The following is a 16,927-nucleotide window of genomic DNA, read 5'->3' as shown; positions in this document are numbered from 1 at the left end:
CTGCGGTCACTTATCCATGCAGACGTGTCAGAACTGTACCTTGGACCATCATGCCTTTGAAGGTTATCAACCTGTAACAATTAAAACAGATATGACAGAGCTAGAACAGATTTAAAATGGTTATCCAACCTATAACCATCCCGGTCCCAGAAAAGTCACAAGCTTGGGTTTGCAGATTAATGTGTTTCAAGTTCTACTACTTCTCTTTAAGTGGTGGAAGGTTCACTGGCTTGGAATGGACTGGAATGGCTTAGTGATAGGTTGCATGGCTTATGGATTCTCATTCCTTTCCAATGGTGCACTGCCATGTTAAATCCATAAGATGAACGGCAAATTTATTTTGAGGACTAGAGTAGTAACAAGGTTTTTTTTTAGTTGGAGGTCTTCAAGTCTACTATATTCAAGAGCATCTTTTGAACTTCATGGCTCTACCTGCGACATGACAACTCACCACAGGTTCTGCCACTTGTACTAGAATTTCCCCATATAATGCAGTTTCACAAAACTAAAATAAAGTCAGGCATCCAACTAAACGTCAAGTTTGCAATGGCTTGCTTGAAAATGCCCAATATCCGAGCTGATATATTTGGCAATCTAAGCCAATTCCTGATTTCATCAGGATTTTAATATTTGTTAGAAATATAGTACATGCAGCTTGTTTTAAGTGTCTTCAATGAAACATACTGGGCATAGAATTTCCCCTCCCAACCCTACTTTGCAACACATTGTGCCTACGAGCTGCATTCTTAAATGCTTTAGTTTCAAAATTGATGCCATACATGCTTTATATCCATAAGAAGAAATGTTGAATTTGGAAGACTTCTAATGCTTTCCAGCATTGCTTTTCCATAAGATATTGTTTTAAATACAGAAAGCACTTCCATTGCCATGACGTACAGCATGTCTCACTGTACTAAGAGGAAGGTAATTTGGTTCAATTTTGACAGACTGAAAAACTAGTTTGCTTTGCTTACCCATCTTTGCTGTTTCACAGGCATTTGATGCTTTAAATCTGTTGTGGAATGCTGAAAGATTCACTTGTTTTTATGAAGTCATAAGCCTTTGAGAAGTTGGAGAGAAAGACTTCTTTGCTTATCTTATTTTCTCCATTTGCCTTTGGAATCAAAGATGGTCCTTTAAAAGTGAGACACTACACAGAGTTGCAAAAATTTGAAACAGTATGAGTAAGCATCGTTTTGTAGCTTCTTTGATGGAACTGGTCAAACCTTTTATTTACAGTATTCTGTAGTTGACTTATTACATGTAAATGGTTTATTTTGGGGGAGAGGTCCTTGCAAATTCCCAGCAAAACAGTAGGAAGGCAAAGTATGCTCAGCATTATCCATTTGCTGTTTCTGGTTTAGTGACTGAATGGAATCCTGATTTTTTCTTTACACAAGGATCTGAAGAAATTTTGATCTGGGAATATTGTGTGATTTCAGAATCAAGAGGAAACTGAAATTTTAATGTGGCACATCCCCACCACCCTCCAACCATAAGTAACTAATTTGTTTAGAATGAGAGTTTGAATGTGTAGAACGATCCATCTCCATTTTAGATGGCTAGATGTTGTGTGGAAGATCTTAGAACTGCTTGTTCCATTCATGAGGAAAATCAGATGGGAAGTTTGGCATTTCAGGGAAACTTTTACTTTGAAAGTTACAACACTAGTACACAGCTCAACTTTTATACATTTAACATCTGCTTTTTGAAAGAAATGTTAACAATTTTGAAATGAAATTAAACATTGTTTTAACTTTTCCTCACAAAAGCATAAAAATCATGGAGGGGGAAACTTAACAGGCAACAATAAAAAAAGGTAAGAACAACTTTTCCTTTTAGTAGTCCTCTGGTAGTAAAGATAGAACAACTTCCACTTGGGTTTGTGAGAAGTAATCTGTCTTGGTCCAAAAGTTTATGATTGTTTTTCAGTATCTGCTTCTGCCTCCACCCCTATCAGATCGGCTTCCTCCACGGCCACCACCTCTGGGTGCTCCGCGGCTTGAACTGCTGTATGAATCACGGGGAGGAGGGTAACCCCTTTCCATGGAAGGGGGAAGACCTCTGTCTTGTCTTCCAACACGATCACGACCACTTGAGTAGACATCACTTCTGCTGCTTGAATAACTTTCTCGACTTCCATATCCATCTCGTGTACTGCCGTAATCATCATAGCGACTGCTTCCACCATAAGATGGCGGGGGCCCTCGTGCAGGTGGAGCACTACGTGAGTTACCTGCAGGGTCAATGGTCAGGTAATATGGCAACACTATAAGTTATATATAACAATTTAAATCTGAATTTACAGAATTGCTGCACTAAAGTTTACTGTTACTTTTTTGTACGAATTGAAACTTTTTAATATAATCTGCCATGTTGGGACATTTATAGTGGGGGCCGTGTATCAGGCAGTGAATGAATTTAAAGACTGTTTGAAAGGACTGAAGACGGTGTTTATTTCAAGCAGGCTCTTTTGGGGGATATTCCAGAACAACTTGTTATTTTTAGAGAAGGAACTCAGCCATATTTTCCAGTGATAGTCGCAATTCTGAACTGTAGACTTTGCTTCGTTAGGTTATGGTAATCATTTGATCATCTTGTTAAATAAACTAATAATTGCATTCTCACTTTCACTGTGAGGAGAAAACTGAGTGTGACATTCCCCCTTAAATGCAAGCAGCCTAGTAAATCAGGATTAGGAAACCTTTACAAACTCTGCTACGATATCCTCAAAATGGGTCCTTACCATAGCTCTCATACGAATCTCTGTAAGAGCCTCCACTTGGATGATCTGAATAGTCTCTATCGCGTCCACCACCATAGCCATCACGATCACTATAAGAAGAAAAACTGCTGAGACTTACTACAAATCAGTGTTGTGACAGAGTGTGACTGAAGCTGAGAAAAATATAATGCTAGGTACCTGTATCCTCTAGAGGGGTACTCATCACGTGAGCTGGAATGACCATAATCACGGTATGCATAATCTCTTGGAGGCGGAGCATAATCTCTTGTATCCCTGGAACTTGGATAATCTCTACTTGAATAACTAGAAAAAAGTGATAGTTATATTATTTATGAGTATCATAGAATCATAGGGCTGAAAGGGACCTTGAAAGTCATCTAGTCCAGTCCCGTGCACTCGTGGCAGGATTAAGTATTATTTAGACCATCCCTGATAGTAGTTTGTCTAACCTGCTCTTAAAAATCTCCAGTGATGGGGATTCCACAACCTCCCTAGGCCATTTATTCCAGTGCTTAACCACCCTGACAGGAAGCTTTTCCTAATGTCCAACCTATTCCGCCCTTGCTGCGATTTTTCCTCCCTCCTCTTCACAGCCTTGTATGTACTTGAAAACTGTTATGTTACCTCTCAGTCTTCTCTTCTCCAGACTAAACAACCCCAATTTTTTCAGTCTTCCCTCATAGGCCATGTTTTCTAGACCTTTAATCAATTTTGTTGCTCTTCTCTGGACTTTCTTCAATTTGTCCACATCTTTCCCAAAACGTGGTGCCCAGAACTGGACAGAATACTCCACTTCAGGACTGATCAGCATGGAGTAGAGCGGAAGAATTATTTCTTGTGTCTGGTTTACAACACTCCTGCTAATACATACTAGAATATTTGCTTCCCGCCCCCTAAACTGTGTTACACTGTTGACTTATATTTCGCTTGTAATCCACTATGACCACCAGATCACTTTCCACAGAACTCCTGCTTAGGCAGTCTTTTCCCATTTTTGTGTGTGCAATTGTTCCTTCCTAACTGGAGTACTGTGCACTTCTCCTTATTGAATTTCATCCTATTTACTTCAGACCATTTCTCCAGTTTATCCAGATCATTTTGAATTTTAATCCCATCCTCCAGAGCACTTGCTCCCAGCTTGGTATTGTCCGCAAACTTTGTAAGTTTACTCTCTATGCCATTATCTAAACCACTGATGAAGATGTTGAACAGAACATGACCCAGAAAGGAACCCTGCAGAAGCCCATTCAATATGGCCTCCCAGATTGAATGTGAATCACTGATAACTAAAGTACTCTCTGGAATGGTTTTCCAACTAGTTATGCACCCACCTTATAGTAGCTCCATCTACAGTGTATTTCCCTAGTTTGTTTATGAGAATGTCATGTGACAGTACCAAAAGCCTTACTAAAGTCAAACTATACCACATCTACCACTCGCCCCCCCCTCCCATCCACAAGACTTGTTACCCTGTCAAAGAAAGCCATTACATTAGTCTGACGTGCTTTGTAATCCATGCTGTTACTTATCACCTTATTATCTGCAAGTTGATTACTTAATTATTTGTTCCATTATCTGTCCAGGTACTGAAGGTAAACTGACTGGTCTGAAATTCCCCAGGTTGTCCTTATTTTCCTTTCTATAGATGGGCACTAACATTTGCCCTTTTCCAGTCCTCTGCAATCAATCTCTTCTTCCATGACTTTTCAAAGATAATTGCTAATGTCTTAGATATCTCCTCAGTTAGCTCCTTAAGTATTCCAGGATGTATTTCATCAGGCTTTGGTGCCTTGGACATCTAACTTGTCTAGGTAATTTTTAACTTGTTCTGTCCCTATTTTAGCTTCTGATCCTACCTCATTTTTCCCTGGTATTCACATGTTAGATGCCCGATTGCTAATAACCTTTCTGGTGAAAGCTGAAAAAGTCATTTAGGACTTCCACCATTTCCACATTTTGTTATTGTTCTCCCTCACCATCATTGTGTAATGGGCCTTCCCTGTCCTTGGTCTTCCTCTTGCTTCTAATGTATTTCTAGAATGCTTTGTTACCCTTCATGTCTCTAGTTAATTTAATCTCATTTTGTGCCTTGGCCTTTCTAATTTTGTCCCTACTCACTCACGTTATTTGGTTATATTCATCCTTTGTAATTTGACCTAGTTTCCACTTTTTGTGGGACTCTGAGTTTCCAATCATTGAAGATTTCATAATTAAGCCAGGGTGGTCTCTTACCATACGTCTATCTTTCCTATGAAGTGGGATAGTTTGCTTTTGTGCCCTTAATAAAGTCTCTCTGAAAAAACTACTAACTCGAACTGTTTTCCCTTTAGACTTGCTTCCCATGGGATCTTAGCTACCAACTGCCTGAGTTTGCTAAAGTCTACCTTCTTGAAACCCATTAGCTTTATTGTGCTGTTCTCCCTCCTACCATTCCTTAAAATCAAGAACTCTACCATTTCATGATCACTTTTTCACCTAAGCTACCCTCCACTTTCAAATTCTCAACCAGCTCCTCATAGGTGAGCATAATTCTTTGCAGACAAAATAAGAAATCAGGACCCTGGTATTAAGCTTTAACTATAATGCATTAACTTTACCTGTCTTTTGTACTATAACCATCATCTCTTGGTGACATGTAGACATCTCTCCGTGATGGCATTGGCTCTCTGCGTGGAGGACCACCATAGCTGTCTCTTCCACGTGATACAGGAGCTTTAAAGAAGTACAATTCATGTAAATCAACTGTTTAAAAATGAAGCAAGCATGAAGGACAGCTGCTGCAGAGGAAGTTCCTCAATGCAAAGTTGTATTAACAGCATAGTTCAGAGTTACTTAGGACATCACTTTGCTATAGTCTGCATTCAGTGCAATACTGTTTCATGGCTGCTACTCAAAACTAAAAAAACAGCAGTAGAGGAACATCTTTAAAAAGTCACAGATCTGAAAGTTTTGCTGACATGAAGAGACAATAGCTATACTAGCATAAACATTATGCTAACAAAAAAATGAATTTGATTTAAAGTCACTGGTGATTTGTTACAGGCAGGAATAAATCCAGCCTCGTTATTCCAGACAACCAAAAAGAAACACATTGAACAACTCCTTACCTCTCCCTCCCATTCCACTACTGCTACGCACTGGCCCTGAAGGTGCAGATCTTTTGGGTGGAGGTCCGCCACTTCGTGGAGGTGGCCCCCTCTTCATTGGAAGTGGCCCCCTAGAAGAACCTAAAAAGGTAAAGAGTCAGTCAACCGATCATTTATGGGAAGATCTAGATAAGCCATTTTTTATATTCCTGCAGGTTAAAGGGCTAAAATTTGAGATGCTTAAGCAGTGGCAAATCAGTACCACCAAGCCAGAGCAGAAGTCTGTAGGAAGAACTTGGAGACAAGTGGAGAAGAACTGTAACACTCTGGCCACATGCATGCTCCCTGAGATTCCATAATGGCTCTTTTTTTGGTACAGCGGTCAAATCTGGGAAGCCCCAGTCAGGAATAAAAGATGCAGTGTGACCAAAAGAGGAAGAGTAACGTAAATCAGATTACATGATCATGTAGTCTAGATAATGCACAAGTCCACTGCTTCCAGATATTGTGGCCAAATAAGGAGCAGAGCAGCCTAAAAGCAGATTTGACCACATCCTACCCTGCAGGTTGTTCAGGACCTACTATACAGACCTCACAGAACTGCTTTCTGGCTGTTTTGATTCAACTACACCCCAGATAAGGGGCTACTTGCTTCTCCGATTAAGAAAGCAGCTTGCTTAATTTTAGTCCAGTATCCAGACAAACTAACAAAATCTTGTGTGCTACTCTAACGTTTTCTACATCAAAGGATAACCAGTCAAGTATCTCTCCTAAAAGCTACAGCTCTAAACAGTGCTATATTAAACAAGCAGTGCTCAAAGTTTGCAGATCCCTATCTTGCCAGATAATTAAGCTTGACCCTCAAAGGATCAATCCCTGAAGTCAGCAGCTATTGTTTATTGAGTTTTGTCTTCTGGCAGTAAGACTGCAAAGCGTTCACCTTTTTCCCAGCTGCAAGATGACTTTCAAACCAGGACACCAGAAAGCTTCCTTCCTCGCTTGCAAGGGAGGAGTTTTGCTTTCTGTTTGAGCCAAAAGTCAAGCAGAATGCTATATGCAGAAAGGAACCCTCACACACTAGAAGATTTAAGTCTAATTACTGAGCCAATAATTTGACTCAACTGCAGAGTGCACATTTTCATCTGTTTTTAATTTAAAAACAAGGAATACTTTATTCAGTGGCTTGATTTTTCAGAGGGATATTGTCACCTTCCAAATCTGATGGTCTTCCATGTTGTCCAAGTGTTATCAGATATGTAAATACATACCCAAGTGACTCCCTCTTGAAGGTGGTCCTCTTGCTCCACTTCCGCCTCTTCCACCTCTAAGGCCCCTGGGAGGACCTCTGCTTCTTGGAGGGGGTGGTGGCCCACGTCTACCACCACTTTCAAAGGATGGCTTGGTTGCTTGTTCCACTTTAATTGCTTTCCCATCTAATGACTAAAAAGAGAAGCTGCTTTACTCAGTGCTCAGTTATGCTTCTATGTCTTAAATAAGCAATTGGGCTAGATGGACCATTGGTCTGATCCAGTAGAGCCATTCTTATGTTCAGCTTCACTGTTACTGGGCTTTTACATTATAAATTAAGTAGGTTTGTAATTCTAGAACAGCTCTGAATCTTCAGCATGCCGGTATAAACAACCGGGAATGTACTCAGAAGGAATAAGTTCTACAGAAAGGTCCTTTGCTCCTGTGGCACTTAATGGAAATCTGCAGCAATTTCAGAAATTGGAACTCTGGTATTTCTGTTGTGTTTAACTTAGAACATACATCTGTTTTAAATATGTGCTATGTATGTACTACTCTCTCCAGTTTCAGTTTTCAGTAAGCCACAGGATTTTTGTACCAAACTATAGTGGCATCAGAAGTTCCAGGGATGAAGCTTAAGGTTTGTCAGCTGGAGCTTTTGGCACATGGGAAGGCAGCTGGACGTATTCACTTGATGTTTCTGTGAAGATGATCAGCCGTGAACTAAATTAAAGTTGGCATGAAAACTAAAGGCAGTTTCAGAATTAACAATGAACTGGGCAGTTGATACCTTTGCACTATTGCATCAGGCTACCTACTCAAAAAGGTGACAGTCAGTATATGTTGTTTTCAAGGTTCTCTGAAACCACTATATATATTTTTTTTTCTTTTTTTTAAAAAGCAAGAGCTGATTCTAGATCTAGATTTAAAGGCATGGCTCTACAGAAATGGGTGCCTTGTGTGGCCATAATACAAGCTCAATGTTCAATATATTCAACAAGTAAACTCAAAGTTTTACAGCTGCTTTGTTACCAGCCTATTATGTGCTGGGTTATCACAAGTTTTGGAATCAAAGAGTCAAGAGTCCTTAAAGGATTTGAGCCTATCTACCAAGACTGCAGGCTCTGTGAAAGGTGTGTTATTTAGGTTTCCGAACATCTACTCTGCCCAGAACTCAAAAAGGACAAAAATAGTTACGATTACTGTGCTAAATACAACATCTCATTAAAGAGAATCAACTCGATTTTAGTTCTCCCTTTCTGCAGTTAGTGATTCTAAGGCCATTGTTCACAAGGAAAGAGATGCCTGTAGGTGGTGACACCCCCTTATCGCCCGCAGCTTTGAAGCTTTATAGAAATTAGTTGCCAGTGGTGCAGTACAAGCATTCTCCCGTAGCTTGTGTTGTGCAGAAGCCTGTAGTCTTAAATTACCCAAGAGTCCAACTCAGTCTATTGGATACAAGCTGGAGACACAAACACTGGTAAACTGGATTGTTTAAGTTAGAACTACTATGACAAGGCATCTTCAAGGCACATGGAAAAGCCACCAGTTGTCATGATGAGCTGAAATATTCTAGAAATGGAAGCAAGTGTTTTGATTGGTTAGTTTCAATTGCATGAGGATGCCATCACTTCTTGGACATAATTTGTGTGAAGGTCACTAAAAGACTGGAAGGAGCAAGCTTCATCATGACTATTCTCCCGGCTCATTGTAGATTCCTGACACTTTTGTGCTTTTGCTGTTCTGATACCAAAATACCTCATTGACCATCTGGCATTTAGAAATTCTGAATACCTGGAATGCAAGCTTTAAGTGCCTTTTATCACCTAACTCCCTAATGTGTGGTTTTCCTTCCCTACGTTACTTTCCTATCTTTTTGCTTTCTGTTCATTGAAACCCTGGCGTACTCAGCCAAGATATCACCACCTTCTGCAGCAGGTGCTGTGAACCTGTGACCAAAAAGGCCAGCTACAAGTGCCTGGGACAGTCCAATGCTAGTAAGTTTGCAAAGGTCTTAAAGTAACTAATAGGATAATGTGCAGAGCCTGTGTTTTACCTGCAGCTAAGATGCAAGTGAAGAAAAGCATTAGTGACACAAGCTGCATTATTTTATCTTTGCTTTTATTTTTCCTACATATGAATAAGCTTCTTGTTTGATTCTAAAACAAACAGAATTTAATTCTAACAGCTCAAGACAATCTAACGAACAGTCTTTTTGGGATTAGACAGTTACTATAATCTTTAGCGCCTTCTGGGAAAGCTCAAACAAGGGTCTACTCTATAAAAAGGAGACTACAGCTGAAAAACAAGAATTAAAAATAAAAGCCTTAATTTTAAAGCCTTAAAGTTAAAATACTTTAATTATTTCCCTTTCTCCTCTTGTGTCCATAAAAGGTCAGAAATTTAAATAGTGGTTACTACAATGGCAGCCAACAGTAACTCTGTGTAAAACCCCAAACCACCTTTAACTGTTTAGTGTTGTATCCGCAGAACAAGGGTTTTACTAACACCTTTTCGCTTGCTGGGCCCAAGACAGCCTTATGAACACAGCACATCCAATAGTTGGATCATGTATTAAGCTTAAATTTATAAACTTTTTTGGGGCAGCGATCACCTTACTAGTTTGTGCAGTGCCTAGAATAGGGACCTGGTCTCTAGATACTCTGCAACAAATACTGATGTTCAGAGCCATGGTTATAAAAGCCGTACAGGTGCTGACCCACCAAAGAACTACAGTTGCTGGTGTACTACCTACACGGCAGCTGGGAATGGGCAATCAGTATAACCCTATAAAAGGTTGACTGGGAAGGTTCTAATTAAGTGAGGATTAGAGAATTACCCTTGGACAACAGCTATAAAGATTTCCAAGAAACAGAACCAAGGTGTGCTATTAATGCCTAAAACCTTCAGGTAACACCATGCTAGCTGAAGCATAAGATGTCAATGGATTAGTTTGTGCATTGGCAGGCTTTTAATAGACATGTCCTTCTTCTTATATTGCTCATTAATAACTGTTTCTGTAGTCTGACTTCAACTTCAATTAGCCAAAATGGGCAGGGATGCAAAAACTGTAAATACTTTCATTATTAGCAAGGTAACAGGTCCAGGTCCATTGTTTCCTGATAGAGCAGCTAGAAATGAGCACTTGCTATCATAACACCAGGCTGTCATACTGTCCTGACACTTTGTATTATGTGGTCCTTGACTGAAAGGCAGAAAGGATTTTCAAGTTCACTTGATGGCTTGCAACCAGACACTCTTATACAGAGTTTGGCTTTCCACATGTTTTATTGACCATGAACAGTCCACTTTCTCAGACCAAACTGAATGCATCTGCAACAGTTGGTACTAGAAAGACCTATCAGCCCACTGATGACTCTAGGACAGTCTTCAGTAAAATAATAAACACTATGCCCAAGTCACCTATATTTGGACTGTATGGCACTACCAACCACTGATGCAAGGATCTCCTCCGCAGGTAGGCAGAGGTCATACTTAGAATCATAAACGTGTGACTGGAAGTGTCCTTGAAAGATCATGTTCACCGTGATCTCAGGAAAACTGCACTGTGAGCACCTTCATTACGACCATCTGGCAAATGCCTTCCTTAGTAGAAAAGCCTTGGCTAATAGAGCCGAGGATAGTTCCAGAGAAGGGTTTATCTGTAGTGATCACCATCTATGAAGAAGCAATGGTACTTTGTGAGCTAATCTGACTACAGTGTAAAAGTATGCACTTTATGCCTGAATCCGTTCCAGAGTGAAAAATAGGGATAAAAGCTTGTGGTACGACACAATTTGAACTCTGATGTAATTGTTCAGTTTCCTTAAATCCATTACAGGATGAAAACAGTCTCTTCAGAATGATGAAGCATTATGAAGTAATTTCTTCTGTACTGCTTGAACTGTACTGCTTCTTTTGACGCCCATCCTTACTAGAGAACTCAGTTTTATCCTGAATAGCAGATCATGTGAGGGATCTCTGAAAACTTATAGGAAAGAAGCTAGGAGGCAGCACAGGATGGAACTCAATCTCATATGGACTAAATAGCAGCCCAAACCCAGTGATCCATGGTAATGTCATTCCACAAGGATGAGAATCACCCATCCCCAACAGAGAACAAAGCAAAGCTATCGACTCCCAGCAACTATCAAACTTGAGACTTACTAGAAGTAAGAGTGTAAAAGGCAGAATAACTTGACCAATCTGAAGTGTTTTGCTCTCTTTTGTGCTGTTAGAAAGAACCAAAAGCACAGAACTCCCACGCTTCCTTTGGCTAGGAGGGGGTCAGCCAATAACTTATTAGAGACCTGGTTTAATTTTTTTTTCCAGAGGTCAGTCTTGCTGTATCCTAACAATCCTGTACCTGGTTTAGGCTGCTACTTCCTATTTAGAAAACTTCTGTTGCTTTCCCACTTTAGGAAACCATGGAACTGAAGAGGCCCCTTTATGGGAACAAGGCTCTGGCTCATCGGAGCTCTGTCCTATAGAAAACCTGGAGAAATGCATGTGTCTTTTCTGACCTAAGGTGTAGAGGAATAGCATTATAGAACACCAGTGTTTGGATATCTTCCACAACATTCAAATGACTAAAAGATGAAGGATGCAGTGTGGTAGCTGTATTGGCCCCAGGATATTAGAGAGAAGGTGGGTGAGGTAATGTCTCTCACCAAACAGAAACTGGTCCAATACAATACATGTCTCACTTACACCTTTTGTCTCCCTCTTTATATTAAAAAAGCAAGCCGCACAGAAGGTACCACTTTACCTCGGTTTTCCTCTAGGATTGACCATAATTGACCCAGAATGCGGTGGATCCAAATTTAAGCAGTTGCAGATATTTTAACTGTTCTGTGGCCCAGAAACTAAGCAAGCTACTATTAAAAACCTAAAGTTTTTAAAGATTTCTCATGTAAGGACCTCCACCCCATGCATCTGCAGTTTACCACAGGAAGAAGGAATCAAAGGCTGTTGGACACTTAGGACCACCCTTCAGAACATTTTGGTCATTGAGAGGGTGCTCACACAACCCATAAGGCACCACTTTATAAAGGTTCTAAGAGTCCAGTGATGCAGGAGGTGCATTCTAAAATAGTATGCACAGATCTCAAAGAAATACAATTGAATATTATATAAACAAGCCACTATTTTAGCTAATACACTGGGCATTTATTCTAAAAATTCCAAGTGTGGCCAATGTTATACCGTTATACAGAAGACCTAAAATAAGAACAAGGAATCATTTTGTTTTAAGAGCAGTTTTAGAATAGTACTCTACACACGTTGTCAAATGATCAAATCCTCTCAGCCAGTCACTAATCTCCAGTGCCTCAACAGTTAAAGCACAAATTATTCCAAGCCACTCTGGTTTAAACAGTATTTAAGAGGACTTTAGAATTGTGCTACATAATTCTCAGTATTACAGTAACATGCATATTTTGAGGTAAATCCTGGAATAGCACCTTTAAGGAACTGTCTACAAGTCAGTAAGAGTCCGACTGCCTTCTAAGTCACAGGACTGTAAACTCTGACTCAGAAAGACTGCTCATCTCTGAAATGGTGGCACAAGTTATTGTAACACTAAGTTGGGCATGGGCACCAAGAACACATGCTCAAACAGTTTGACCGGACACCATGTTATAGCTAGCTTTTACTGTTTGTATTTGATTCTCACTGTGAGACAACATAAGGCAAGGATTAAGAGAGCTCTGCTGAAATTAAATGTTTTAACTAAGAACACTACCAGCACATTGATGTTCCATTCCCAGGATTCCATAGATACTTACTAAAGACCTATTCAAACACTGCAAAATATAATGCTTAAATCACACTTTAAGATATGCACTCAAAACATTTCAAGTGATTGAATATAAACCAAATAGTGAAGAGTGCCAAATGACAACTAAAGGACTCTAGCTATGGAAGACAAGTAATATCAATACAAGCTTCCTCAACTGCCCCATCAATGTGTCAATTGATTTAAAGGTGACACCTCCAAAGAAAAAGTAAATTCAGTCCTGCTACATAGTTGTTCAGACCTTAGAAGGCTGCAAAAAAGGAGGGCTGTGATGCTGGTCAGCAACAGCAGACATCTCCCACTTAGAACACAACTGCAATACCACTCGGGACTACATACTAGCCTGTGACCTACAGATCTTAGGCTATGTATCCCCATTACTACTCTGGGCCTTTTCACTTATTTCATAAAAAGTTGACAATGCATAGCTACATTATTTGCATATCAGTTTACATGAAGCAATTCAGTCCTTTCCTATCATCAAAAGTTACTGTTCCTAGTTGAATTGCCAGATTTGAGAAAGGAGCACAGATGCAATCATGGTTGTTAATACTATTGAATGAGTTAGTTGGCAAGCCACTTTCCATATCACGCATCTGGTACCTATTTGACAAATTTAGGTGTGCTTAATAAGCAGATATCCTTTATCTATATCCTCTAAGCAGGAACAACAAACACTAAAAGACTTGAGTAACTGTCCCAAATTCCAAAAACAAATGGAACTGTTTTTCTTCAACTTCATATTTATCAAAATATGTCAATATAACACAAACTCCCATCCTTCCAGATTAAGAAATTATATTTGTATCAATTCAGTACAGTAGATGCTGTTTATAATCAAATTTAGACTTTGATTAGAGTTATGTAGCTTTTGGCTTTACAAACAGATCGGATAAAGAATTTGTATAACAAAAAGCTAAAAACTCCATCTGAAAGGCATCCTGATTCTCATCAAAGATACATAAATTAACTTCCCTCTTATTCTCCTGAGCAGGAAGCTTCCCACTCTCACCCCCCATCCTCAAATCCTGGGACAGGAAGAGAAGCTTTAATAAATGCCAGTTCTACAGGGTTAGCAAAGATTATATTCAGCATTTGTAAGTTTAGCAGCAGAAAAGAAATTTGGTCATTTGTTACAGTAGGACTTGTCTCTCAGATCTTAATAGAAATCTAGTTTGTAAAGCACACTGCTATTAAGTTCAAATAATTAATATTGACACTGCACTGTAGTAGTGATAAAACAAGCATGATTTATCAAACAGAGATCATACCTTTCCATTCATATCTCTGGCAGCATCCTTTGCATCTGCTGGGCTCTCAAATGTGACAAAAGCAAATCCTCTGGATTTGTTGGTTTCACGATCCTTCATCAAGAGAACTGTAAATATAAACCTAAATATTATTCTACTTCTCATAAGTCTCACAGCATAACCTACCCCTTACAACGTGCTCAGAACTTCTTAGAGGACTATGAGAGCAGTATCATTTCAGCTGATCAATGCCATAAGATTCATCACAGCACAACTTTTAGTTAGTATCCATTTAGAAATTTTATTTTTACCTTCCACAATGCGCCCATATTTGCCAAATACAGCCTCAAGAGCTTTCTCATTTGTCTCTGTATTCAGTCCACCAATGAACAATTTCCCAGGACGATCCGCTTCAACCATTTTGACTCTAGTAGGACCTATTAAACATAAGTTATATTAATGAGACATGATGGCACTAGATTTAAGAACTTTAATTCTCTTTTTGTAAGAAGGTGTGAACTCCAGAAAGTATTTCAACACACACCCTCCCTCTCCTTCCTCACCATATAAGAGTGACTTCTAACCAAGTCAGTTAGAAACTTCAGAGTGAGAAAGAAACAGAGACCATCATCTGTATGAAAGAATGAGATAGCTAGACACAGAACAAAGCATCAATTTTACAAAACAATATTCATATTTAGCACCCTAATAGTATTTCTAACAGATGAACCTATATAATTTGAATAAATCTAGAAGGAAGCCATGCTATAAAATACAGTGCCGGGACACAGAAACTGGGGGGGTGGCGGGGGCGGCGCTGAGGAGACCGTAATAAGCCCTGCTCTAACTGACTGCACATGATGTAGGAATGATGTTTTATGGGCAGAAGGAACAATTTTTAAATCCTATGGAAACAAAACAAAATATTTTACCAGAGGAAAAGAAACAGGACCCTGCAGCTACGTTTCAAATGATGCAAAACAATCCCAGAGTAATTCGCTTCAGGCCGGTTTCGGCCGGTCAGCTCTTATTTCCAAACTGTTCAAGCCTAGCCTGGAAACCAGGGTGCATTTTTCAGCATGTTGCTATTAGGCTGGCCCGTCCACGCCGCGCCAGGGGCCGGGTGTAAATCGCGACTGTAGGACAGATGGGCCTCAGCAGCTGGGGAGGAATGTGCCAACGCTGCTTCACCCGCCCCCCAAACTCCAGTGGCGGGAAAACCAGAGCGCACCCCCCCCCCCCGGGAATACCGACGGCTCGGCAGCCACAATGCGGCCGGGGAGACGAGAGCACGCGGGATCCGCAGCCAGTCACAAAGGCAGAGGCGCGTGAGCCCCAAGCAAAGCGGAGGGGGCGGGGGATAGGAGCGTTAGACCCTCAACAGTCTCGCGACGCTACCACAAAATGGCGGCCACGTTTGGCGGGGATAATCTCCTACCGGAGAGGCGGGTCGCCGCAGCAGCTGAACTGGGAACTACCAGACCACGTGTGTCTGCCCGGCATCGAGCCACCCCAAACGCAACAAAGAGCCGCGCCCCTCCCCACAGCGAGCGCGCGTGTACACACACACACACACACACCGCGAGGCCCACCCAGCGGGACCCGAAAACTGCCCGACACCTAAAATGGCGGCCACCGCTCCTCACCCCCAGAATCCAGCGACCAGGCAGGCGGGCGCGGCGCCCAACCGCAGCGAGTGCCCGGCCACCCCACTCCAGAGCGGGAGGAAGTTTAACTCCCCGACGGAACGTCGGGACCTGGCCCCCTCCAAAAAAAAACCCCTTCTTCCCTCTCCCTTCGGTGTCCCCTTTCCTGCCCCGCTCTGCTCTGCTCTCCCGCTCCGTTCCCGCCTGTCCCGCCGCCGGCGCTCACCTCCCCTCCAGTTCCCGTCCTCGCAGACCGAGCTGCAACTGCGCAATGAGAGAGCGAACAAAGGCGCTGCAGGCCTTTATATAAGTGACGTCACCGCCTCGAACGCGATGGCGAGCCCCGGATGCAGCCGCCAGCGGGGAAGGGGGTTTGTAGGCGCGGGGGCGCGGGGGGGGGGCGCTGAAGAGGCCCGAGTCGTTGTAGGAGCTTGGGGATAGGGAGCGTTCTTTGGGGGGGAGGGGGCGATTGCCTGCTGCAGGGGAAGCGCTGCGCCCTAGGGCCAGCCTGATAGCGCTGCGTGGGCCTCGCACACAGACCCAGCCCTCGCCTGCGCTTAAACATTATTAGGTCGGCCTCGTGTCGACCCAATCCCTGCTGTGGCTGCAGCGAAATTGAGGGGAGGATTCTTCCCTGTCCTAACTAGTGCCTCTCAAGCTATGGGTCACCTGCGGCAGTGGCTCTCAAACGGCTGTGCTGGTGACCCCTTTCACACAGAAAGCCTCAGAGTGCAACCCCCCCTTAGTCATTAAAAGCACTTTTAAATCGATTTAACACCATTATAAATGCTGGAGGCAAAGCGGGGTTTAGGGTGGAGGTTGACAGCTCGTGACCCCCCCCCCCCCACGTAATAACCTTGTGACCCCCTGAGGCCTTTCCACCACCAGTTTGAGAACCACTGCCCTACAGGGATGGGAAAACCCCTTCTGGCCTGTAGGAAAGGATGGCAGCACAGCTGGTGGGCCAGAGCTGTGCGCTGGAGCCGCTGCAGTGCAGTTACACCTGGACGTGAGGAAAAGCCGCCATCTACACCCCGTTTTGGTGTAGTACAGACACTTACTAGAGCCACAGAAGGGGTTCTTTTGTTGCTGTAGTAAATCCACCGCTCTGAAGGCTGGTCTGCACTAACGCGGTACAGTGGAACCTCAGAGTT

The 16,927-nt window shown here is 41.9% G+C and overlaps 1 protein-coding gene and 1 non-coding gene across 2 annotated transcripts; both read right to left on the bottom strand.

The window, feature by feature from the left end:
• Positions 1-1,626: 1,626 nt before the first annotated feature.
• Positions 1,627-16,127, bottom strand: RBMX (RNA binding motif protein X-linked). The gene is made up of 9 exons (XM_077825846.1): positions 16,000-16,127; positions 14,439-14,564; positions 14,149-14,255; positions 7,101-7,272; positions 5,854-5,973; positions 5,344-5,458; positions 2,924-3,049; positions 2,747-2,835; positions 1,627-2,236 (listed from the first exon to the last, which is right to left on the bottom strand). The coding sequence occupies exons 2-9, from the start codon at positions 14,545-14,547 to the stop codon at positions 1,929-1,931; spliced, it is 1,146 nt and encodes a 381-aa protein (XP_077681972.1). The 5' UTR covers positions 14,548-14,564; positions 16,000-16,127; the 3' UTR covers positions 1,627-1,928.
• On the bottom strand, positions 14,324-14,397 carry LOC144270707 (small nucleolar RNA SNORD61). The gene has a single exon (XR_013347213.1). It is a non-coding gene; the product is annotated as a small nucleolar RNA SNORD61 (small nucleolar RNA).
• Positions 16,128-16,927: the final 800 nt, after the last annotated feature.

Source organism: Eretmochelys imbricata, chromosome 9, assembly GCF_965152235.1.
Source record: "Eretmochelys imbricata isolate rEreImb1 chromosome 9, rEreImb1.hap1, whole genome shotgun sequence".
Taxonomy (NCBI): Eukaryota; Metazoa; Chordata; order Testudines; family Cheloniidae; genus Eretmochelys; species Eretmochelys imbricata.
Note: the sequence above shows the minus strand (reverse complement) of the source record. Positions and strands in the feature narration are given on the sequence as shown.

Coding starts and splice junctions, on each gene's coding strand:
- RBMX (XM_077825846.1), bottom strand. CDS start 14,547: ATGGTTGAAGCGGATCGTCCTGGGAAATTGTTCATTGGTGGACTGAAT. Junction 5,974..7,100: donor TTCAAGAGGGAGTCACTTGG/GTATGTATTTAC, acceptor TTACCTTTTTAG/GTTCTTCTAGGGGGCCACTT. Junction 2,237..2,746: donor AGATTCGTATGAGAGCTATG/GTAAGGACCCAT, acceptor TTGACCCTGCAG/GTAACTCACGTAGTGCTCCA.